Source organism: Garra rufa, chromosome 23 (assembly GCF_049309525.1).
Source record: "Garra rufa chromosome 23, GarRuf1.0, whole genome shotgun sequence".
Lineage (NCBI taxonomy): Eukaryota > Metazoa > Chordata > Actinopteri > Cypriniformes > Cyprinidae > Garra > Garra rufa.
The window spans coordinates 35,194,517-35,219,069 of record NC_133383.1 but is presented as its reverse complement, the minus strand read 5'-3'; the positions used below and the strand labels follow the sequence as shown (position 1 = coordinate 35,219,069).

Sequence of the window (24,553 nt, the reverse complement as noted above, 5' to 3'; positions counted from 1 at the left end):
TTTTTTTCTTTTTATAAATATTTTGTTATCTTTTTTATTATTTATTATTATTATTTTTTTTTTTAAATCTTTTTTCATATGAAAAATAGCCTCTGATGGCTTACTTGTAAAGTACATTTTGTGAACAGGATTTTTATTTTATTTTTTATTTTATTGTTTTAATAATTCCCATTTTGTTTTTTATTTATTTTTTATTTATTTTTTTGCTTTTTTTAATTTTATTGAATTGAATTTTATTTTTCCTTTTATTCATCCTTTTTATACTAAAATAAACTTTAGTGGCTTACTTTTAAAGTTTCTTTTATTGTATTTTATTTTACTATTTTACTTTATTTACCCCCCCCCCCCCACCACCCCCCACATCCTTCATATTAAAATAGCGTCTGATTACATTTAAAGCAAATTTTCATATGCTAATGTTTTTTTTTTTTGTCATCTTTTCTAATAAATCTCTCTGTGTCTTTCTCTGTGTCCTCAGCCATGCGTCTTGATGAATAATGTCCAGCAGTTGCGTGTCCAGCTTGAGAAGATGTTTGAATCTATGGGTGCCAAACAGGTAAGAGAGCAGCAGGGGAAGGTGACCTTCTCTAAGCAAAGTCATTTGTCCTCTCCTCATTTGTCTGGGACATCAGAGGACACCAGTGGCCTGTAGTCTCTCTCAGCATATTAAGAGAACTCTCCCTGTTGTCTCCAGAAGGGCTTGATGCGGCGTTGCTGTGTTGTCATTTATAAGGTCGACGAGATGCTTGTGGGTTTATTTAGGAATGATATAAATAACAAAGTGTGCTAGTAAGCGGTTTCACAGCTGTTATTTTTACTTTGACAGTTTCATTATACTTAGCTTGTATTGCGTTCATCATTGTTTTGGCTGATATTAAAGCAGCATTTGTCTTTCCTTCTCAGATTGCCACAGAGGAAGCCAGGGTATGACTAGAATTGAGATCTCATTAGTTGGTAGGAAAAGTAGAGTAGTTTTTGAGGTGTTATGAATTATTGTAACCCTAAGGGTTCTGAATTGCCTATAAATGACATTATTCTAGAAATATATTAAGCAAAGGTTTAACATTATTTTTTTTAATAAAGTTGGATGCTATAGTGGACCCTGAGGAGGAGGAAGAGGAGGAGGTGGGTACACAGAAATGTAGTGTCCCAAAATACACATATCTATATAGTATGTGTGTTCCTAAAGGAAACACGTGGAGAGAAATGTATTATTACACTTTCTTCTGTGATTAATCAGGTTATCGAGGAAAATGTGAAAGATGCCGAGGTGGGTACAAGTAGGCTAGATGTGTTAAATAGGTCAGCTCAGCTCTGGCTACTCACCCAAACTCCAATCTAGTGAAAACCTTTACGTAGAATAGAAGAAAAAGTCGTTTTGAATGTAGAGTAGAGTAGTTGCTTCTGATGTAAAGTGTATAGTTTATGCTTGATTATAACCCTAATGCCATGAATCCTGATGGATCAGGCGACTTTGAACTTGCTTGGTTATATTCATTTGAGTAGGATGACAGATTGTGTGTGTGTGTGTGTGTGTGCGCGTGCGCGTGCGCGTGCGTGCGCGTGTGCGTGTGCGTGCGCGTGTGCGTGTGTGTGTGTGCGTGTGCGTGTGTGCGTGTGTGAGTTGTGTAGGGGTGTCAAAATTAATCGTTTTTACGATGCATCGCGATGCAGACAAGGACGATTCGGTATCGGTTCAGTAATAGGCCATAACCGGTTACTCAGTCCCAGTGCCAGAACACCCGACCCGGGGGGCTTGTATAATTTTCTGGGAAGGGGGGTTGGGCTAACGAGGGGAGTACTCCACATGAATAAAGTAAGTCTTCAGATGGAAAGGATTATCGCCACTTTCTTTCCACAGCGGTGCATTTAACGAACTAACAAACATAATTGATTTGGTTGAAAAGACGAACTGAGCGCGTCTATCTGGCTCAGCACTGTTTTCTTTAGCTATTTTACACAAATATAACGTTTTGTTGATATTGTGAGTGCACTTAATAGTAGTAGACCTTTTGCAGTTTTGAATGATGTATTCTTACCTTTATCAACAAAAATTGTGTATTTTAGGTTTCCACTGTTATTAAGAAAAAAATGAAAGTGATTGCTCTGGCGCTTCAATGTGCAGCTGCAAAGCCCGCTTTCGCTTTCACTCCGCGCAAACGACTGGATATGCGTCTAACCGCGCACATTTATCTAGGTTAAATGTTTAAATTAATATTCTGAAATGCATCAAGTGTTTTATGTCTATAGATTTTATTTAATGCAAGTCATGTTGGTTTGAGAAGGCTAAATTGATCAAACATCTCATTGCCGCTGACAGCTTGGTCGTTAGGTCATTACTTTAAAAATCAAAAGCTTGAATTTATCAAACAGAAAATGTTCCAAACATATTTCTAAATTAACTTAAAAAGGGAACCAAACGAAATCTAGCCACTTTGCCATTAGAATCCAAACTGAACTCTGTTAATGGCTGCAACACAAACTCTGTTCTGTCGGACAAAGATGGGGCTCGGGTCTGAGAGTCTCAAGCTGGGCTCGTGCGGGACTCTATTCGTTCCCTCGTTTCAATTAAATAAGATCTGAGCGGTAGAATCTCGGTTAAAATCGTATTCGGTTTAGTTTTTCACGTTTAAAATGACTATAGCGGCAGCTTTTATAGCAAAAGATATATTTCGCCACTGTTAAATATAATGGAGCCGTGATATAAGCTTCCCTCACGCTGACACTTTTCAGAAAAGATTAGGAACTCTACAACAAAACCAAAGCCCAGTTATTTACTTTTGCGTATTTGTTCTAAATGTTGCTGTTGTCTTCTGTGCCCAGTCTTTAGTTTTGTTTGATACATTCAAGAAGTGTTTTTCTTTGAGAAGGTAAGATTAAAGTTTCAGCTCATATATCTAACTGTTTGTATTTATTAACACAATTGTATATATCTGAAGTAAAATTGAAAAATGAGTATGCAGTGCATCGTCAATGCATCGAGATATTGTATTGAACCGAATCGATGACATGATAATCGTAATCGAACCGAACCGTAAGACCACTGTCGGTTCACACCCCTAGAGTTGTGGCATTAGTTGAGACTCAGGCTGATTAGTAAAGGATTAGTGAAATCTTATGTGCGTTTCTGTGCATGAGACAATGACTTCGGACTCTCTGTATCTTGCAATTACTTTTTTTTTCTCAGAGTTACGAGTTAAATCTCAAAATGGTGACTTTTTTTCTCAAAATTGTGAGTTTATAACTCACAACTGTGAGTTTTTTTTGGGGGGTTGTAAATATCTCACAATTGTGAATTTTTTTCTCAAAATTGCAAGTTAATATCTCAGAATTGTGACTTTTTTTCTCAAAATTGCAAGGTTATATCTCGCAATTGACTTTTTCAGAATTGCAAGTTTCTATCGCAAAACTGTGATTTTTTTAATATCTTTCAATTGTGATTTTCTCGAACTGCAAGTTTACAACTCACAATTGTGAGTTTTTTTTAGAATTGTGAATTAATCTCACAATTGTGACTTTTTTCTCAGAAATGCAAGTTTCTCTCAGAATTGTGACTTTTTTCTCGAAATTGCAAGGTTATATCTCAAAATTGACTTTTTCAGAATTGCAAGTTTCTATCTCAAAACTGATTTTTTTATATCTTTCAATTGTGATTTTCTCGAACTGCAAGTTTACAACTCACAATTGTGAGTTTTTTTTTAGAATTGTGAATTAATCTCACAATTGTGACTTTTTTCTCAGAAATGCAAGTTTCTCTCTCAGAATTGTGACTTTTTTCTCGAAATTGCAAGGTTATATCTCGCAATTGACTTTTTCAGAATTGCAAGTTTCTATCGCAAAACTGTGATTTTTTTTTTATATCTTTCAATTGTGATTTTCTCGAACTGCAAGTTTACAACTCACAATTGTGAGTTTTTTTTTTTGAATTGTGAATTAATCTCACAATTGTGACTTTTTTCTCAGAAATGCAAGTTTCTCTCTCAGAATTGTGACTTTTTTCTCGAAATTGCAAGGTTATATCTCGCAATTGACTTTTTCAGAATTGCAAGTTTCTATCGCAAAACTGTGATTTTTTTTTATATCTTTCAATTGTGATTTTCTCGAACTGCAAGTTTACAACTCACAATTGTGAGGTTTTTTTTTAGAATTGTGAATTAATCTCACAATTGTGACTTTTTTCTCAGAAATGCAAGTTTCTCTCTCAGAATTGTGACTTTTTTCTCGAAATTGCAAGGTTATATCTCGCAATTGACTTTTTCAGAATTGCAAGTTTCTATCGCAAAACTGTGATTTTTTTTTTATATCTTTCAATTGTGATTTTCTCGAACTGCAAGTTTACAACTCACAATTGTGAGTTTTTTTTTTGAATTGTGAATTAATCTCACAATTGTGACTTTTTTCTCAGAAATGCAAGTTTCTCTCTCAGAATTGTGACTTTTTTCTCGAAATTGCAAGGTTATATCTCGCAATTGACTTTTTCAGAATTGCAAGTTTCTATCGCAAAACTGTGATTTTTTTTTATATCTTTCAATTGTGATTTTCTCGAACTGCAAGTTTACAACTCACAATTGTGAGTTTTTTTAGAATTGTGAATTAATCTCACAATTGTGACTTTTTTCTCAGAAATGCAAGTTTCTCTCAGAATTGTGACTTTTTTCTCAGAAATGCAAGTTTCTATCTCAGAATTGTGACTTTTTTCTCGAAATTGCAAGGTTATATCTCAAAATTGACTTTTTCAGAATTGCAAGTTTCTCTCTCAGAATTGTGACTTTTTTCTCGAAATTGCAAGGTTATATCTCGCAATTGACTTTTTCAGAATTGCAAGTTTCTATCGCAAAACTGTGATTTTTTTTTATATCTTTCAATTGTGATTTTCTCGAACTGCAAGTTTACAACTCACAATTGTGAGTTTTTTTAGAATTGTGAATTAATCTCACAATTGTGACTTTTTTCTCAGAAATGCAAGTTTCTCTCAGAATTGTGACTTTTTTCTCAGAAATGCAAGTTTCTATCTCAGAATTGTGACTTTTTTCTCGAAATTGCAAGGTTATATCTCGCAATTGACTTTTTCAGAATTGCAAGTTTCTATCGCAAAACTGTGATTTTTTTTATATCTTTCAATTGTGATTTTCTCGAACTGCAAGTTTACAACTCACAATTGTGAGGTTTTTTTTAGAATTGTGAATTAATCTCACAATTGTGACTTTTTTCTCAGAAATGCAAGTTTCTATCTCAAAACTGTGACTTTTTCCCCTCAGAATTGCAAGTTAATCTCACAATTTACTTTTTTCAAACTGTGAGTTTATAACTCACAATTGTGAGTTTTTACTCAAAATTGCGAGTTTATATCTCAAAATTGTGACTTATTTGTCAGAATTGCAAGTTTATATCTTTCAATTGTGACTTTTTCTCGAACTGTTTTTTTTTTAGAATTGTGAAACAATCTCACATTTGACTTTCTCAGAACTGCAAGTTTGTCACAGTTGACTTTTTTTCTTAGAATTGTGAGTTCATGTCTCAAAATTGTGACTTTTTTCCTCAAAATTGCGAGTTAATATCTCGCAATTGTGACTTTATTCTCAGAATTGCAAGTTAATATCTCATAATTGTAACTGTTTTTCTCAGAACTGCGAGTTAATATCCCACAAATCAGACTTTATATCTCAGAATTCTGACTTTTATTCCTCACAATTGTGAGTTTATAAAAACTTGTTTGTTTTGTGGTTAAAAACGGGCTTCCATAATTTATGCACTGGAAAAAATTGTAAATACATTTTTCTTGGTTTTCAGTAAAATAAATAAATCCCTACAGCATTCATAAAAAAACACCCTAAAAACAAGAACATTTTAAAATGGCATATTATTAAAATTAATTAATCGAAAGCGGAAAATGTTAAATGTAAAAGGTGTAAAAACAAGTGAATTGAAAATGTAAAATTTATGTAAAGGTTTTTTTAACCCATTGGAAAATGTTTAATTATATATATCTCAGTCACCTTTGTCAAATGTGTGCTTAAAACAAGAAAAGTAATAAAACATGAATTTATCAAATTTAATTACAAAATAATAAAAATATAACAATATTTTGATTTCCAGTAAAAAAAAAGTAAAGAAACATTATTAAAACCTGATAAATGTATACTTGAGAAGTAACATGAAGACAAATAATATCATATTTAATTTTTTCATATATTTTGATATATTTTTTCTGATAAGTCTTAATATCTTATGCAATTATATTCCTCAAACACTCATCAGGTTTTTTATTTTATACACTGGAAAACTTAAGGAGCTTGTACCTTTACATCCATGTTTCAGGATATCAATCTCAGAATTGGACCAGAATTATAGAAGTACACTTCCAGAATGAAAATTTCCTGATAATTTACTTGCCCCATGTCATCCAAGATGTTCATGTCTTTCTTTCTTCAGTCGAAAAGAAATTAAGATTTTTGAGGAAAATATTCCAGGATTTTTCTCCATATAATGGACTTAAATGAGAATCAGCAGGATAAAGGTCCAAATTGCAGTTTTAATGCAGCTTCAAAGGGCTCTATACAATCCCAGCTGAGGAATAAGGGTCTAATTTAGTGCAACGATTGGTCGTTTTCTTAAAAATAAATAATAAATAATGATCTGTTTCGCTAGATAAGACTCTACTCCTCGGCTGGGATCGTGTAGAGTTCTCCTCAAAAACCTTTTATTTCTTTTCGACTGAAGAAAGAAAGACATGAACATCTTGGATGACATGGGGGTGAGTAAATTATCAGTAAATTGTCATTCAGGAAGTGAACTTTTCCTTTAAATGTATCTCAGGTTTACTCTACAGTGACATCTGTTGGCCAGATATCTCCATAGCACACTGTTTAGGAAGCTGGTACATAACAACAGGCTCGTATTTGTATGGTAGCCCACATTCGCTTCAGTCTGACTGTATGATCTGGCTTCTGTCCTCAACAGGAAGAGAGTGAGGATGAGGAGGATGAGTTACAGGAGGTTTGTTTTTGGGATCATCCACATCCATCCTGAATTCATGGCTGTGTTTCATCTTTTATTGTCCTTTTAATCCAACATTCTCCCAAGTGCCCCATTACAGCCCACAGACACACGACTGTCCCAGTGATCAGCCGTGTCTGAACTGTGTGTGAACTCCTATCCGTGCCTCAGTTCCTTTAACACCGGCTCACTGTGACCTTCATCTTATGTCTCTGTTTTATAGAGAAATTAATTACATTCAGTAGGGGGGAAAAAACATCATACCCTCCACAAATCTCCAACCCGCAGCTTCATTGTACAGACTAAATAGGGCAAATAAATAACAGCCGGGTGTATAGTAGCAGTACTGTATAGTAGCTTTTATGTAGTGCACACTACTGTTCAAAAGTTTGGGGTCACTAAGATTTTTTTTCTTTTAGTTTTTTTTTTTTTTAAATAATACCTTTATTCAGCAAAGATGCATTAAATTAATCAAAAGTGGTAGTAAAGACATCAGTATGTAAGGCGCAGTAATATCACGCAGTGCCTGTAATTAGTTCCCAGAAATTAGTTATCACATGTGCTGCGTGATATTACTGCGCCTGCTTCGGCCATGTTACGGCAGCAAACTTCCTTGATTATTACGCCGGAATGGAAGTGTAGTTCCTAATCTTATCGGCCTAGAAAATTGCAGCTTTAAATTTTCCGCCGGTATTAGTACACAATATAACTACAGAAGAGTCAAGCTTTAAATAGGACAAGTATGGAAACTCATTGGTCATTGGTCAGAACAGGAGAACAGCTGAATGGATTTCAAAACGGTAAAACTCAACTTATTAACTCGGGGGAGTTGGAGAATGAGCCTATTTCTAAAAAAAGTGGAGTGTAATATTACGTCACAATATTATTATTTTACTGTATTTTTGATTAAATAATGTGTCTGAGAATAAAAGGCTTCTTTGTTAAACACAAATGGTTTAAAAAAATATGTATATTTTTACATTTCACTCTTTTAACCATCACCCCAGTGTCGCCCCCCCATACTGCCCTCCAAAGGCAAAGTGCAGTAACTACGCCAACACTGAAACTGAGAAAAATGCCTTTAAAGTTTTTACGCCAGCTTGTCAAACATGTTGACACTCTTGTTTATCTGAAACACTCTCGTTTCTCTGGGACAAAATTGAACCAGAAGACTTTGCCACAAGACAAAACAGTTGTCACAAAGTCCATTTTAAGCCTTAACTCAATTTTGACCAAATGCGTAGTTACTGCGCTTTGCCTTTGGAGGGCAGCATACAGCAAAGTAATTGTTTTACCGTACCTCTATATGAGTGATTAAGATGTAAAGACTGATTTTGATAGATTTTTTTTTTCCTCAACCCTTCCCATAGATGGACAACTCAGAGGACAAGGTGTGTATTGAGTACCTTGAGTCAGAAAGTGTTTAATTTGTCCCAGAAGTTAAATCTAAATGTAGTTTATTTGCACATCTTGATTTGCACTTGGTACATAATTATACAACATTTCTTTATATCTGTGAAAAGCCTGAGAAAGCAGACAGGGAGCAAAAGGTGAGACTCAGACTTGTTTCTCACTCTTGTGTTCTTTTTTTTAAATTTAATATCTGTTCAATCAATCCTTTTAATAGATCCAGGTTGCGATCTCAGCCTTCCTATTGGTCCAGAATACAAGAAAAATAAATATCTGTTTTGACTGAAAGAATGAGAGATTGTTCGTTAACTTTTATTGTTCATGATTGGTTGAACATGAAGGCAGCAGTATTCTGCAGTGCACACTACTTTTCTTTTTCTTTTTAGATATTATATACTACTAGTGTTCTCTAGCATACTAGCCTGATCTCATGACGAAAACGCAAGATGCGAAATACCTCCATGTACGTTTTGTGACGTATTCATTGTGAAATGTCCACTGATTGGTGATAAAGAGTGTTTGTTTTTCCCCTGGAACAGATGAACGTACATATGGCACGTTTTATGTGATGTTGGTTTTGTAAGTCACCACAGTTCTGACTTGAAATGTCCATTGAGTGGTGCTATAACTCAAATGCTCTGTGACGTTTTAAGATAACACACCATCTGCACTACACCTAAACCGAATGTGACGTAAAAACGCAATTGCAATCATGCTGTTGTAGCTTGTTTTTCAATTTCTCATCTTTTTGCTCTTTCATTGTGTATCTCACTGGATTCGTTCCCAAGGATTCTGAATCCTAAATCCAATTTTGTGTCAGCTGAGCAACCGAGGAAAAACTTGTTACATCTGGAAAGCGAAACATATAGAACTATAACTGCGTACTACCAAAATGATTACAAGTGCATCTAGTGTTCATTTCTGTTGGAAATGGCAGTGATATGTACTTATTGGTACATATTTCACATTCCCACAGGTACTTTTTCGTCATCAGATCAGGTTGGAGCATAGCAGAATAACTAAAGCTACAGCTCCTCCCTCCCCTCAATCCTTCTCATTAGTGTGGTTAATTTTATGGGTTATGATTGGTAAAATGCCTAAAAGTTAAACGTTCCTTTACTTTGCTCTTTCTGAAGGTGGTGGTCAGCCGTAATCAGGTGGGTTACGCAGTCTGTGTGGTTATATGTACATGTGTGTGTTTGAGAGCTCATAAACAGAGCCCTTACACAGTGGAGGATTCCAGTTCTGTCATTTTCCTCTTCCTTTCAGTGGGATTGAATGAATTTTACAGGCTCTTTTGCCCCATCACTGTAAACCATGGTATTTTTCACCCCCTCTGAACTGTTATACCATCACATTGGTGTTATAAAGATGGTGTTTGTGCACCGGGTGATATTTGTTGAAATACTAACTGTGAAAAGCTGAACTAATCAGTGCTGTGTTTGTGTGTCATTCTGTAGCTGGACACAGAGGCCAGTGACATCCTGAATGATCTCCAAGTCAAGCTGAACAACGTCTTGGATGAGCTGAGCAGCACCTTTGGAAACACGTCAGTGTTAATACATCATATACATAATGGGTTAATCACATAAAATGTACAGATTATACAATTAAAACATCAGCCAGTTCACCCCAAAAAATTAAAATTCTGTCATTGATTACTCACCCTCATGTCGTTCCAAACCCGTGAAAACCTTTGTTCATCTTTACAACAAAAATTAAGATGTTTTTGATGAAATCCGAAAATGAGATTGTTGAATAAAGCGCAAAAAGAGTTCTCGTAGCTTCATGAAATTAAAGGCTTAGTTCAGCCAAAAATAAAAATTAGCCCATTATTTACTCACCCTCCAGGCATCCTAGGTGTATATGACTTCTGTCTTTCAGACAAATCCAATGGGATTTATATATATTACCCTGGCATTAGCAAGCTTTAGAACAGCATGGGTGGGTGTTTCTCTTCATCGGTCCTAAACAAGTCCAATAAAGTGCATCCATCCATAATAAAAAGTGTCTCACATGGCTCCAGGGGGAGAATAAAGGCCTCATGTAGCGAATCAATGCATTTTTGTAAGAAAAATATCGATATTTAAAATGTAATAATCACTTTTATCACAGACTTCGTCCATGCATATGCGTCGTTTAGAAGTGACACTACGCAAACGCGCTGTGGAAAGAACAAAGCAAAAAAAAGTCACAAATTAGACTTATGGACTGATGAAGAGAAACACCCGATTATGCCATTCTAAAGCTTGGAAGTGCCAGGATAATTTTTAATATAACTCTGATTGGATTCGCCCGAAAGAAGAAAGTCATATACATCTAAATGCCTGGAGGGTGAGTAAAAAATGGGCTTATTTTAATTTTTGGGTGAACCATTGATGTCACATTGACTATTTGATCAATGTCCTTAATTACCTTTATGGGCTTTGAAAGTTGTGTTGTTGTCTATGGAGGGTCAGAAAGCTCTTGGATTTCACCAAAAATATCTTGAAGATGAACAAAGGTCTCACAGGTTTGGAATGACATGAGGGTGAATAATTAATGACTGAATTTTCATTTTTGAGTGAACTAACCTTTTAAGATTTCTGTGTTGAGTAAAGATTAAAATCTCTACCTCTAAAATCTCAACACTTTTGCACAACCCATTTTACTTCAGCCTAGCATGTTCCTCCTTCATGCTGAACTCTGATCTTTCTCTGTAGTTTCCAGAGCCGCATTGATGACTGTATGCGTCAGATGGCCAGTCTGCTGTACCAGATCAAGGGTCCCGTGAACGCCAACACCCGTAACCAAGTGGAGGCTGACTCTGATAACATGCTGCGGCCGCTGATGGACTTCCTGGATGCAAAGTGAGCAAAACTCTCCTCACCTGTATAGAAACTGTTATGAGTATGCCTGAAGCCTGTCTTGATTTGTGTGTTTTTGCGAGCAGTCTGATGCTGTTTGCCTCGGTGTGTGAGAAAACCGTGCTGAAGAGAGTGCTGAAGGAGCTGTGGAGGATCGTGATGAACAGTCTCGAGAAGACCATCATCCTTCCTCAGGGCAACGACACTTTTGTAAGACCTGTATGACTAGAGATCCTAAACACATTTTTCCAGATAAAACTGCTTAAATTGTCTTTGCATTTTATTAATTGGCCCCTAAAATTTTTGATTTGGCTTCAATGTAAAAGCCAGTGGCTCTGTGGTTGTTCTTTTGCCTGGAACCTTTTTTGTAAAGAAATGCATCAAGTCTTGAATGTGTTTTTAAGTAATGACCTTCTAATGTTCATATGTTAACATTGTAAAACCCATGTTTTACATGTAAAGATTTCTTCCTTCATTCTAACGCTGTAACGCTTTTATCTCTTCCTGACAGGGAATGATCTTTTCAGCCGCTAAAGAACTGGGTCAGCTCTCCAAACTCAAGGTACTGCTCCAGGCTTGTTTATTCCGGACTATGATCTCTTTAAACCAGCTCAGCAAGAGAATACAAATGAAGAGCCTCAATTTAAATGCTATCTACATGTTTCCATACTATCACATGCTTAAAAGTGTGTGCTTGGATGTGTAAACAGAATATCCTATCAAACCTCGGACCAGAATTGTTTTTGTAAATCTCTGATATTGATGCACTGCAGATCATTTCACAGTTAAAAGGAGTCCGATCATGAAAAATTGAGTCCCATTACAAAAAAAACAAAACCATGAGTTTATTGTAATGGAAAAACTGATATTTTCAGAACTCAAAACTTGCATCTTGCCAATTAAAAAATGGCTCATTCAAAAATATTTGGAGTTTTATTGAAGACTATTTCAGTGTTAAAAAAAGTAAAAACAAAAATGGTCAGTTATTTGTCAGTTTTTATTTCTTGTATTTAATGACTTCTAATTAATCTGAAGTAATTCACAGTATATCTTTATATCTCACAATTGCAACTTCATTTCCTTTAATCATGAGTTTTTTTTTGTAATTGTGATTTGTATATGCAACAATGTGACTTTACATCTTACAATTGCCACCTTATTTCTCATAATTGAAACTTTTTCTCTTAATAATTTTTTAATGTATTTTTTAAACTAAATTACCTTTTTAGTTGTTAAAAAAAGTAAATCATGCACAGAATTTACTAATTTGTTTCCTCATTTAAAATTGTTCCCATATATTCAAATAATTTGCTCCCTCGTTTTAAGTAAATTGTACACTCAATGTGTAATAATTTGTTAACTCATTTTAAGTAAATTATGCGCTCAAACATAATCTGTTCCCTCATTTTTAGTAAATTGTACGCTCAATATAATAGTTAAGTAAATCCTGTGCTTGACAATTTTTTTCTTTTCTTTTTTTTTTTCTGAATAATTTCTGGTGTCAGAAATACAAATAAATTAGCACATCCATGCTTATATTTACAAAACAGTGATCTATTCAATCATTTATTAAGGGTTTAGATACTCCAGTGTTTAAACACACTGACTTCGTGAAAATTGTGTTAGAGGTCATTTTATGACCATTTAATGTTATTTGGCTCTGTAGGATCACATGTCTGGTGAAGCTAAAAGCTTGACACCCAAGCAGTGTGCGGCCATGGACGTGGCCCTTGACACCATAAAGGTATAAATTATATTTTCTTTAAAAGCAGCAATAAATGTCCATGTTGTTTCAAAAGCCCTGGTGTGTAGTTTTAATATTTGATTACTCGCTATCCTCTGCAGCAATACTTCCATGCTGGAGGAAATGGTTTGAAAAAGACCTTCCTAGAGAAGAGTCCTGAACTGTCCTCGCTGAGACACGCATTGTCCCTCTATACCCAGACCACCGACACGCTCATCAAGACATTTGTAACTACTCAGCATGCTCAAGGTAAACGCGCAAACATCTAGTGACTTAACATCAATATTTTTCCATATATTTTCTCATTTCCTATTCTAATTTCTTTAATACATATTGTTTGATCTCCTAGAGAAGTGTTTGTAGAACAATACACTAGGTGTCAGTATTGAGCTGTGGATTTATTTGTGTACTTTTTGTACTGAAACTTTATCTCATCCTCAAGCTTTATCTGTCTTTTACTGCTTAATGTGTCTACTGTCCTTGTTTCTCTCCTGTTGTTCTTATTGTTCTCCGTCTTGTTTTTAACGCTTTGCTTTTGAACTTTGTCTCTTCCATTGCTTTTCTGCATCTGTCTCTGGCTCAAGTGCATAATGGGAAGGGTATGAGGATAACACCTAGTGAGAAAATACAACCGTCCAGGGGTAGGTCACCACAGACTCCCTGAGACCCAATACCTTTTTATAAATAATCACAGCCCCCCCCTCTCCAGATATGTTCCTAGATATGTTATAAATACTATAGCCTAACCTTAACCCTCACACAGAAAACGTGATACATTTTTACAATTAAAAATAAATCAGTTTTATTTGTATCTTTTTTTTTTTTTTTTTAACAAATGATGGGGGCCCTCAAATGTCCCCTAAATGAGGACAGGTTTTGTGAGACTAGAAACACTAGAGGACAAATAAACCCAAAATACAAACACGTGTGTGTGTGTGTGTGTGTGTGTGTGTAGGCTCAGGAGTTGATAAACAAGTAGGGGAAGTATCCATACAGATCGACCTCTTCACTCACCCGGGCACAGGAGAGCATAAAGTTACAGTTAAAGGTAAGTCTAATAGCATTTTTACCATGTTTAAAGGAGCCTTATCTGCCCCACATGGGTTTTCTGATGGCTGAATTACGTTTTTTTTGTTTGTTTCTAGTTGTGGCTGCTAATGATCTGAAGTGGCAGACGTCTGGGATGTTCCGGCCATTTGTGGAGGTCACCATGATCGGCCCTCATCTCAGCGACAAAAAGCGCAAGTTCACCACCAAATCGAAAAACAACAGCTGGGCGCCCAAATTCAACGAGACCTTCCATTTGTGAGTGCAAAACCTGTCCATTCACAACTAATGAGATTAATGAATAACAGTACATTAAACAATGATGTGTGAGGAACCAAATGAGACTACAAAATGTTTTTTGTTTAAACACATCGTGTTTAAGAGGATAGATAGATGGATAGGCAGGAAGATGGATTGGTAGATGGGTAGGTAGATGATGGATAGGTAGGTGGTTAGCTAGATGGTTAGAATAGTTTGTATAGTACAGTTAATGTAAAGGTAGGTAGTTGGATGGTAAATAGACAAGTGGATATATAAGGTATATGGATGGGTAGATGGATTGGTAGGTAGATCGATGAATAAATGGGTAGATAGATGATGGATAGGTAGGTATTTAGTTGGATGGATGGTTAGTATAGTTAGTATAGTACAGTTTGTACAAGGGTAGTTATAGGCGGGTAGTTGGATGGTAAATAGACAGGTGGATGTATGGTAGATGGATGGGTAGATAGATGGATAGGTAGGAAGATGGATTGGTAGATGGATGAGTAAATTGGTAGATAGATGATGGGTAGGTAGATAGTTGGATGGTTAGTATAGTACAGTTTGTACATAGGTAGTTATAGGCAGGTAGTTGGATGGTAAATAGACAAGTGGGTATATGGTAGATGATGGATAGGTAGGTGGTTAGCTGGATGGTTAGAATAGTTAGTACAGTATAGATAATGTATACAGTAGGTAGGTAGTTGGATGGTAAATAGACGAGTGTATATAAGAGATATGGATAGGTAGGAAGATGGATTGGTAGATGGATGAGTAAATTGGTAGAAAGATGATGGATAGATAGGTAAGTAGGTAGTTACTTGGATGATTAGTATAGTTAGAATAGTACAGTTTGTACAAAGGTAGTTATAGGCAGGTAGCTGGATGGTAAATAGACAGTTGGATATATGGTATATGGATGGGTAGATGGATGGATAGGTAGGTGGTTAGAATAGTTAGTATAGTATAGTTAATGTATAAGTAGGTATTGTAGGTAGGTAGTTGGATGGTAAATAGACGAGTGGATATAAGATATATGGATTGGTAGGAAGATGGATTGGTAGATGGATGAGTAAGTTGGTAGATAGATGATGGATAGATAGGTAAGTAGGTAGTTACTTGGATGGTTAGTATAGTTAGTTTAGTACAGTTTGTACATAGGTGATTATAGGCAGGTAGTTGGATGGTAAATAGACAGGTGGATATATGGTAGATGGATGGATAGGTAGGTGGTTAGCTGGATGGTTAGAATAGTTAGTACAGTATAGATAATGTATAGGTAGGTAGATGGATTAGTAAATTGTTAGATAGATGATGAATAGGTAGGTAGTTAATTGGATGTTTAGTATAGTTAGTATAGTACAGTTTGTACAAAGGTAGTTATAGGCAGGTAGTTTGATGGTAAATAGACAGGTGGATATATGGTATATGGATGGGTAGATGGATGAATAGGTAGGTGGTTAGCTGGATGGTTAGAATAGTTAGTACAGTATAGATAATGTATTAATAGGTAGTTGTAGGTAGGTAGTTTGATGGTAAATAGACAAGTGGATATAAGATATATGGATGTGTAAATGGATGAATGGATAGGTTGGTGGTTAGCTAGATGGTTAGAATAGTTAACATAGTATAGTTAATGTATAGGTAGGTAGATGGATGGTAAATATAGTAGCAGATATAAGGTATATAGATGGATAGGTAGGTTGGAATGGATTGGTAAATCGATGAATAAATGGGTAGATAGATGATGCGTAGGTAGTTAGTTGGATGGTTAGTATAGTTAGTATAGTACAATTTGTACAAGGGTAGTAGGGCTGGACGATAATCAAACGATATTATGAGGTGCGTTTAGTCAATGAAGCCGGTACTTTGATTAGTAGTAAATCTCCATCACGTGCGTTCCGCTCAGGTTCCGCTGGTGCAGCAATTAATACACAAAGACGTAAATCTCTGACAAGCTACGCCAAATCGCGCTCAAAATCGAATGCGAATCGAATGCGATTTTGAGCGCGATTTGGCGTAGCTTGTCAGAGATTTACGTCTCTGTGTATTAATTGCCGCTCCAGCTGAACGCACGTGATGGAGATTTACTACTAATCAAAGTACCGGCTTCATTGACTAAACGCACCTCACAATATCATTCGATTTATCGTCCAGCCCTAAAGGGTAGTTATAGGCTGGTAGTTGGATGGTAAATAGACAGTTAGATATATGGTATATGGATGGGTAGATGGATGGATAGGTAGGTGGTTAGAATAGTTAGTATAGTATAGTTAATGTATAAGTAGGTATTGTAGGTAGGTAGTTGGATGGTAAATAGACGAGTGGATATAAGATATATGGATTGGTAGGAAGATGGATTGGTAGATGGATGAGTAAGTTGGTAGATAGATAGATAGATAGATAGATAGATAGATAGATAGATAGATAGATAGATAGATAGATAGATAGATAGATAGATAGATAGATAGATAGATAGATAGATAGATAGATATGTAGGTAGTTAGCTGGATGGTTAGTTTAGTATGGTTTGTACATAGGTAATTATAGGCAGGTAGTTGGATGGTAAATAGACAGGTGGATATATGGTATATGGATGGGTAGATGGACGGATTGTAGGTGGTTAGCTGGTATAGATATATGTATAGGTAGGTAGTTGGATGGTAAATAGAAGGGTGGATATATGGTATATGGATGGGTAGATAGATGGATAGGTAAGATAGGTTTGTAGATGGATGAATAGATGGTAGATGGATGGATAGGTAGTTGGATGGTTAGTAGAGTTTAGTATAGTATAGTATAGTATAGTATAGTTAGTAGTAGGATGGAAAATAGATGAGTGGATATAAGGTATATGGATGGATAGATGGACAAATAGGAAGGTTTTAGTTGGATGGTTAGTATAGTACGTATAGTATAGATAGTGTATATAGGTGGGTAGTTGAATGGTAAAAAGACGAGGTAAATATATGGCATATGGATGGGTGGATAGGTAGGTAGATGAATGGTAGATGAGTAGATAGATGGATAGGTAGGCGAATGGATAGATTAGTTTTAAAGGTCCCATATTGTCAAAATCGAAATTTCCTGGCTTTTTTTCATGATAACTGAGGTCTAGGGGCTGTGTAACTACCATATAAGTTTCAAAACAGTCAATCCACAGTAAACTGCACACAGCCTGCTTAAAGTAGCTGTTTCTTTTCACGAGCCACTGTGACTTCCGTAAAAATGTGACGTCTGATCTACTCGGTCACCGCCTTCAGTCACCATCTCGAGCACCAATCACCGTCCCACCCTCCTTTTGTGAAACTACGACAACATCGCGTCCATGCCATTGTTGAGCAACAACAACACGGAAACAAGTTGAGAAAATGCTGTTCAGTCTATAGACGTCGAAACTACATCATTGCACAGGTTTCCAAACAACATGAATATAAGAGACCAGTGGCACGTCAACTTCAGCCTCTTTCACTCAGCCATTCCGGAAAATACACGGATAATGTGTCCCATGATTTGTTCCGGAATTGTTTAATTTGGTTCATTCACAAAGTGATTTTCCAGAATCTGTGCGTGCTTTACACACAACCCATAAAGACATGTGACATTTGGATGTGAGATGTAATGCGACGCTTACATTTCACTAAACTGAAACTAACCTGATGAACGATCTGTGCTTCAGCGCTGATAGTGAAATATCCTGTTGAGTATCACTAAGCCACAGCAGGCTAGACTCTGGGCTAGGCTACAGCAGACATGACCGTAGTTACTTGTGGTTGGTCTGGATGTGCGTCACTCAGAAAACAACAGGCCAATCAGAAGAGAGGCTCATGAATATTAATTAGGCCAAAATCGACCTGTTCTTGACAGAGCTCATAAAAAAGGAGCTGTAAAAATGTATTGAGATGGATTTTGGCACTTATACCACAAATATATATTCTTAAGGACATCAACAACTAAAATAAACCTCCAGAAATGTGTACAATATAGGACCTTTAACATCGGTCAACATTAAATATTTATTGGCCAGTATTGGATATTAAATTTATTGTTTTTTTGTTTTCAGTGTTTTCATTTTATTTATTTATATATTTGTATGAGTGAGAATATGAATATTCATTCAAGATTTGTAAAGAGCAATCAGAAAATGACTACTACTGAATCACACTTACTCTCTCTTTCTCTCTGTGTGCAGTATTCTTGGGAACGAAGATGGACCGGAGTGTTATGAGCTACAGGTATGTGTGAAGGACTACTGCTTCGGCCGAGCGGACCGTGTGGTCGGTATCGCTGTCATACAGTTACGTGATGTTGCGCCGAAAGCCAGCTGTGCCTGCTGGTGTCCGCTGGGCCCACAGATACACATCGATGACACAGGCCTCACTGTCATGCGCATCCTCTCCCAGCGCTCAGGTGACGAGGTGGCCAAAGAGTTTGTAAAACTCAAATCTGAGACCCGCTCGGCCGAAGAGGGGAGGTGAGGATGTTCCCTGACAGACAATCTGAGACTCTTAAGTATTGGACAGACGTCAACACTGTCATCTTTCTGTGTCCACACCAATGTGTTTGCTGCCCACTCACACCCACAGAGAAGGGCTTTCAGCGGCACAAGAGAGGCCATGTGGCATGTTTTATACAGAACACTGTTAGTTCAGCAGTGGATGAGAGGGAGTCATCCACATAAACACAATGAACACATAAATAAAGAACACATTCGCACATCCAGCCACTAACAAACTAGCACAGGACTAGTCAGGGTAGACACCATGTTTTATTTGACGTGAATAAAACAAGACTGTGAAGGATAGACATACAGTACTGGGTTGTATTGTGCCAAAATTTTGTCTAATCAGGAGTTTGTTGTCCATTTGATATTTTTTAGAAAGACGTGTTTGGGTGAATTTCTTGAAAACGTTTACCCAGAATTAAATAAATATTAAACATAATTAAATTTTACTAATAATTGCAATTTTGTTTTTTTTAATAAGAGTTAAAAAAAATCAAATGTCAATAAATATCCATCTAATATGCAAGTCGACAGAACAATAAGTACTATAATTCTATGTAAATATATCACTGTATGATATATGCCTTTACCATTAAAAAATATTAATTCAAATATAAATAATAATGAAAATAATTAATATAAATTAAATAATATAAATGAATTTCTAGGAAAATAATTTTAGTAATTAAAAATAGAAAATTAATTAAATTTAATTATTAAATGCCTCAATTTTCAATGTTTAAAAAATGTAATCATTATTGCAAAAAATAATCTCTCACAAACATGTTTGCAAGAAAAAAAAAATGGTGTCAATCCCTGACTTGAGGTCCCTTGACCTTTTAGTAGCGTCTGTTGTAGAATACAGAGATTCCACATTCGTTCATGCACTTTTTTTTTTCTTCGTAAACACCCCTTTTGCCATGTTTGTTGCCTTATTTTGTTGATGCTGTGAATGTGTCAAGTTGAAATGTAATGATTTTGATTGTTATGAGACAGTGTTTGTGTTCTAGGGGGCCAGATCTCATTCACTTAGTGTTGTGGAGTGATTCGTTGCATGAATGAATCAGAATAACCGAACGGACAACATGGGGAGAAAAAGTTTGTGGGGAGTCATATATATTTCACACCATTTCCAAGTCGTTCGTCAGCCGAAAGTGTGCCTTTCTTACAGGCTTTGTGACTGCTCAGATAATGGATGACCTGTTTGCACCTCAGCCAACTGATCTTCTGCCTCTAACGGTCACCATTCATTTCAAAAGCGAGCGGTACGTCAGCCATCATCTGTGACCAGTAGGTGGCAGCAATAATTTCGAGGTCACATTTACCCACATGGAAAGACAATGCAGCATCTTCGGACAGTATTGAGGTTAAATGTGTGAATGCTTTAATAGGGTGTCATAATATTTTTCAATACTTTATATTTATGTAGTGGAAAGAAAGGGGAGAGAAAATATGAAAGGTAACCAATATCAGATCAAGCTCAATTATGATAACCGATCAATTAAATATTATAAGTAGATGTTTTTGTTTTTGATTTCAAAGCGGCCTTATTTTATCTGTTCTGATATTTTCTATTTAAATGATTTTAACTTTTTTTCTGTGAAGTCTTGTAACTGTTTCTTCATTTTGACTGATTTTCTTTAATTGCTCATCTGAGGAATTTTGTACCTGTGTTGTGCTTTGATTTTCCAGAAATGACTCGAGCTGCAAAAATAACGAGGAAAAAGTCAGTAATGCTAGATTTGTCCCCACATTTGTTGCCTGTGCAAAAAGTCTCACCTTGTTAATCCAAAATCCAATGTAAAAATATTGTATTTTTCACAAAACACTGCCAATATGTAAAATGTATGTTGATATTGCCAATCATTATTGTGACTGTTGAACCTGTTATTTATTTCTGTACATTTTTCACTTCTATCTCTGTGTCACTTTATATACTGTTACCGTTGTTTAGGCCAGCAGTGTTTGGAGTGTATTTTAGGAGGGAACTGTCACTCTTTGTAATATACACATTCCTTGTGCCAACTTGTGAAAGTTCTCACTTTAAAAAAAAAAAAACTCTTGAAACACTATTGACAATACTGGCATGTATGGGACTTGAGGAGTTTACTCATATTTTGAAGTTATATTGGTATTGTACACAGTCACTGACAAGGAAAAGTGTGTTATTAAAATGTTTGTGCGCACTCTAACAAATGAATTTATACATAAATTATCTTAAACTAATGTTTTTTTGTGTGAGTTGATTATTATAATTTGAGTACTTGATTATAAAAAAATCCTTGATTTGCTGGTGTTGATTAAAAAACTTTTGACTGGTAGTGTATTTTGCCAGTTAATGTTTTTTAAAGATGTCACTGCTCACTAAGCCTGCATTTAGTTTGATCCAAAGTACAGCAATACTTCAAAGCTGAATTTTTAGCATCATTACTGTCACATGATCCTCCAAAAATCATCCTAATATTCTGATTTGCTGCTCAAAAAACATTATTATTATGTTGAAAACAGCAGGTTTCTTTGGTGAGTAGAATGTTCAGAAGAACAGCATTCATCTGAAATAGAAATCTTTTGTAACATTATAAATGTATTTATCATCATTTAAAGCATCTTTGCTAAATAAAAGTATTAATTTCTTTCCCCCAAAAAGTGTATAATGTTACAAAAGCTTTTTAAATCAGCATATTAGACTGATGGAAGGATCATGCGACTCTGAAGACTGGAGTAATGATGCTGAAAATTAAGCATCATTAATAAAAATAAATTACATTTTAAAATATATTAAAATAGCATATTAAAACAGCTATTTTAAATGGTAATAATATTTCAAAATTTTACTGTTTTTGCTGTACTTTGGATCAAATAAATTACAAATAAAAACTTCAAAAACATGAAAAATCTTACTTTTCAAAAACTTTTGACTTGTACCAGAAGTGGTGAATTCCACGGACGAGAATCCATTTAAAGCATTATTAAGGGGAAAAAATAACTAATTACTCAATTAATCGTCAGAATAATCGACTGATTACTCCAAAATAATCATCAGTCAGAGCATCATTATTCACAGAAACATTGTCATACACTTCAGCTCTCAAAATTTCAGTATGTGGAAGCACAATTAGAATAACAAAATTAACGACAAATGACAAAGTCTGTCTGTGTGGTTTTTCACACAGACCCATCGTATGACAAACTATTAGTATGAGCTTTATAGTGATTTTTGTCCTGATTTAAGCATCTACAGTTGAAGTCAAATGTTTACATGCACCTTGCAGAATCTGCAAAATGTTAATTATTTTACCAAAATCAGAGGGATCATACAAAATGAATGTTATTTTTTTTTAGTACTGACCTGAATAAGATATTAAACATGAAAGACCTTTACAGATACAGTAGTCCACAGGAGAAAATAATAATAGTCGAATTTATCAAAATGACCCTGTTCAAAAGTTTACATACACTTGATGCTTAACACTGTGTTGTTACCGGAATGATGCACAGCTGTGTGTGTGTTTTGTTTGTTTAGTTATAGTAGTCCCTTGTTTGTGCTGAACAGTTAAACTGCCCGCTGTTCTTCAAAAAAAAAAAAAATCATTTTGGTCCCACAAATTCTTTTGTTTTTCAGCATTTTTATGTATTTAAACCCTTTTCCACAATAACTGTATGATTTTGAGATCCATCTTTTCACACTGACGACAACTGACTCATATGCAACTATTACAGAAGGTTCAAACACTCACTGATGCTTCAGAAAGAAAAACAATGCATTAAGAGCTGGGGGTGTAAACTTGTGAACAGAATGAGGACACATTTTTTTTTTTTTATATAACACAGTATTAAGAAGTCTCAAGTGTATGTAAACTTTTGAACCGGGTCATTTTTTATAAAGTCGACTATTATTTTCTCTTGTGGACTATATGTAAACATATTTTTTTGTGAAATATCTTATTCAGGTCAGTACTACAAAAATAAAATGCATTTTGTATGATCCCTCTTATTTTGGTCAAATAATGAACATTTAGCAGATTCTGCAAGGTGCATGTAAACATTTCAAATCAACTGTATATTGGCATTATATGAAAAACATCAGTTTGAACATTCTGCCTAACTATCTTCTTTTGTCCCCAATGGATCATACAGGTTAAAAATGTAATTAAAGGGATAGTTCACCCAAAAATGAAAATTTGATGTTTATCTGCTTACCCCCAATGCATCCAAGATGTAGGTTACTTTGTTTCCTCAGAAAAACACAAACGAAGATTTTTAACGAAAACCGGTGCAGTCTGCCAGCCTTATCATGGACATGGATGGGCACCAACCCTTTAAAAGTAAACAAAAACATGCCCAGACAAATCCAAATCACACCCTGCGGCTCGTGATGATACACTGATGTCCTAAGACACGAAACGATCGGTTTTTGTGAGAAACTGAACATTATTTATATCATTTTTTACCTTTGATACACAGCCACGTCCATCTGTAATGTGCAAGAGTTTGGCATCAGTCACGTCACATGTGCACGCGCTCTGTCGTAGAATACGCAAACGCCGGAAGCGATCTGTCGCATGAATACGACACTCATTGTTTACACAGAGCACAGAGATTGTGGGTATAGCGGCTATTCAAAATGGTAATTACTTGCGCGTATCCTGATTGTTTAAACCGATTTAAAGCTAAAAGATTACGTTAGTTTGCGCAAACTCATCCGGGACTTTTCACTGATTTCCCCTTACGGCGTTTGCGTATTCTACGCCAGAGCGCGTGCTCATGTGACGTGACTGATGCCAAACTCGTGCACATTACAGATGGACGTGGCTGTGTATCAAAGGTAAAAAATGATATAAATACTGTTCAGTTTCTCACAAAAATCGATCGTTTCGTGTCTTAAGACATCAGTGTATCGTCACGAGCCACAGGGTGTGATTTGGATTTGTCTGTGCATGTTTTTGTTTACTTTTAAAGGTTTGGTGCCCATCAACGTCCATGATAAGGCTGGAAGACTGCACCGGTTTTCGTTAAAAATCTTCGTTTGTGTTTTTCTGAGGAAACAAAGTAACCTACATCTTGGATGCATTGGGGGTAAGCAGATAAACATCAAATTTTCATTTTTGGGTGAACTATCCCTTTAAGGTGAGTATATAAATTATTTCTAGGTGAACTATTCCTTTTAGTGTCACACTACAAAGACAGGTTAACGTTGTGGCCTAGTGGTTCTGTGCACATGCCGCGACACACTGAGCGCATGCTCTTGTGGGATATTTGAATGTTCATCTGACTTGCGACATTTTGATTTCTGCCCTCTGTTATCTGTATCAATAAAAGAGATATCAAAACAGCCCTTTCTTGCAGCTTACTTCTGACAGTATGCGATAAGCATGACCTGTTTTTGTAGTGTTTTGAAGGCTTGTGCCAATAGGGAAGAGATCTGTCCTATACAGGAATTAGATTCAATGGAGGAATTGTCTGCTGAGCTATGAACTAGCAATCTTTTGAGTAATTAAATTATGTTTGTCCAAATTTTGTCCAAATTTTAATATAACGCAAAGGATGTCTCTTACCGAAATATGTAATAAGAAACTCATGAAAGACGTTATTTAAAAAATCCACATAGTTTTATACATGTTTTGGACTATGAGGAGCACTATTATTTTAATGACAAAAAATGCTTGCACTCTGTGAGCTACAGGCGCTACCTGTTGCTATTTTTTTAATAAAATATATATATGAAGACACCAGCTTCTGAAAGAG

The 24,553-nt window shown here is 35.6% G+C and overlaps 1 protein-coding gene across 1 annotated transcript in view; it reads left to right on the top strand.

Moving 5' to 3' along the window:
* unc13bb (unc-13 homolog Bb (C. elegans)) overlaps nt 1-21,034 on the top strand; it is an 84,923-nt gene extending 63,889 nt beyond the window's left edge. Inside the window, exons 29-39 of the mRNA XM_073829300.1 lie at nt 479-556; nt 9,867-9,955; nt 11,109-11,255; nt 11,339-11,462; nt 11,764-11,814; nt 12,919-12,996; nt 13,098-13,245; nt 13,581-13,637; nt 13,952-14,044; nt 14,142-14,301; nt 18,497-21,034. Coding sequence (XP_073685401.1) covers nt 479-556; nt 9,867-9,955; nt 11,109-11,255; nt 11,339-11,462; nt 11,764-11,814; nt 12,919-12,996; nt 13,098-13,245; nt 13,581-13,637; nt 13,952-14,044; nt 14,142-14,301; nt 18,497-18,782 — 1,311 coding nt within the window. The 3' untranslated portion in view covers nt 18,783-21,034. The remainder of the gene's footprint in view (nt 1-478; nt 557-9,866; nt 9,956-11,108; nt 11,256-11,338; nt 11,463-11,763; nt 11,815-12,918; nt 12,997-13,097; nt 13,246-13,580; nt 13,638-13,951; nt 14,045-14,141; nt 14,302-18,496) is intronic.
* Nucleotides 21,035-24,553: the final 3,519 nt, after the last annotated feature.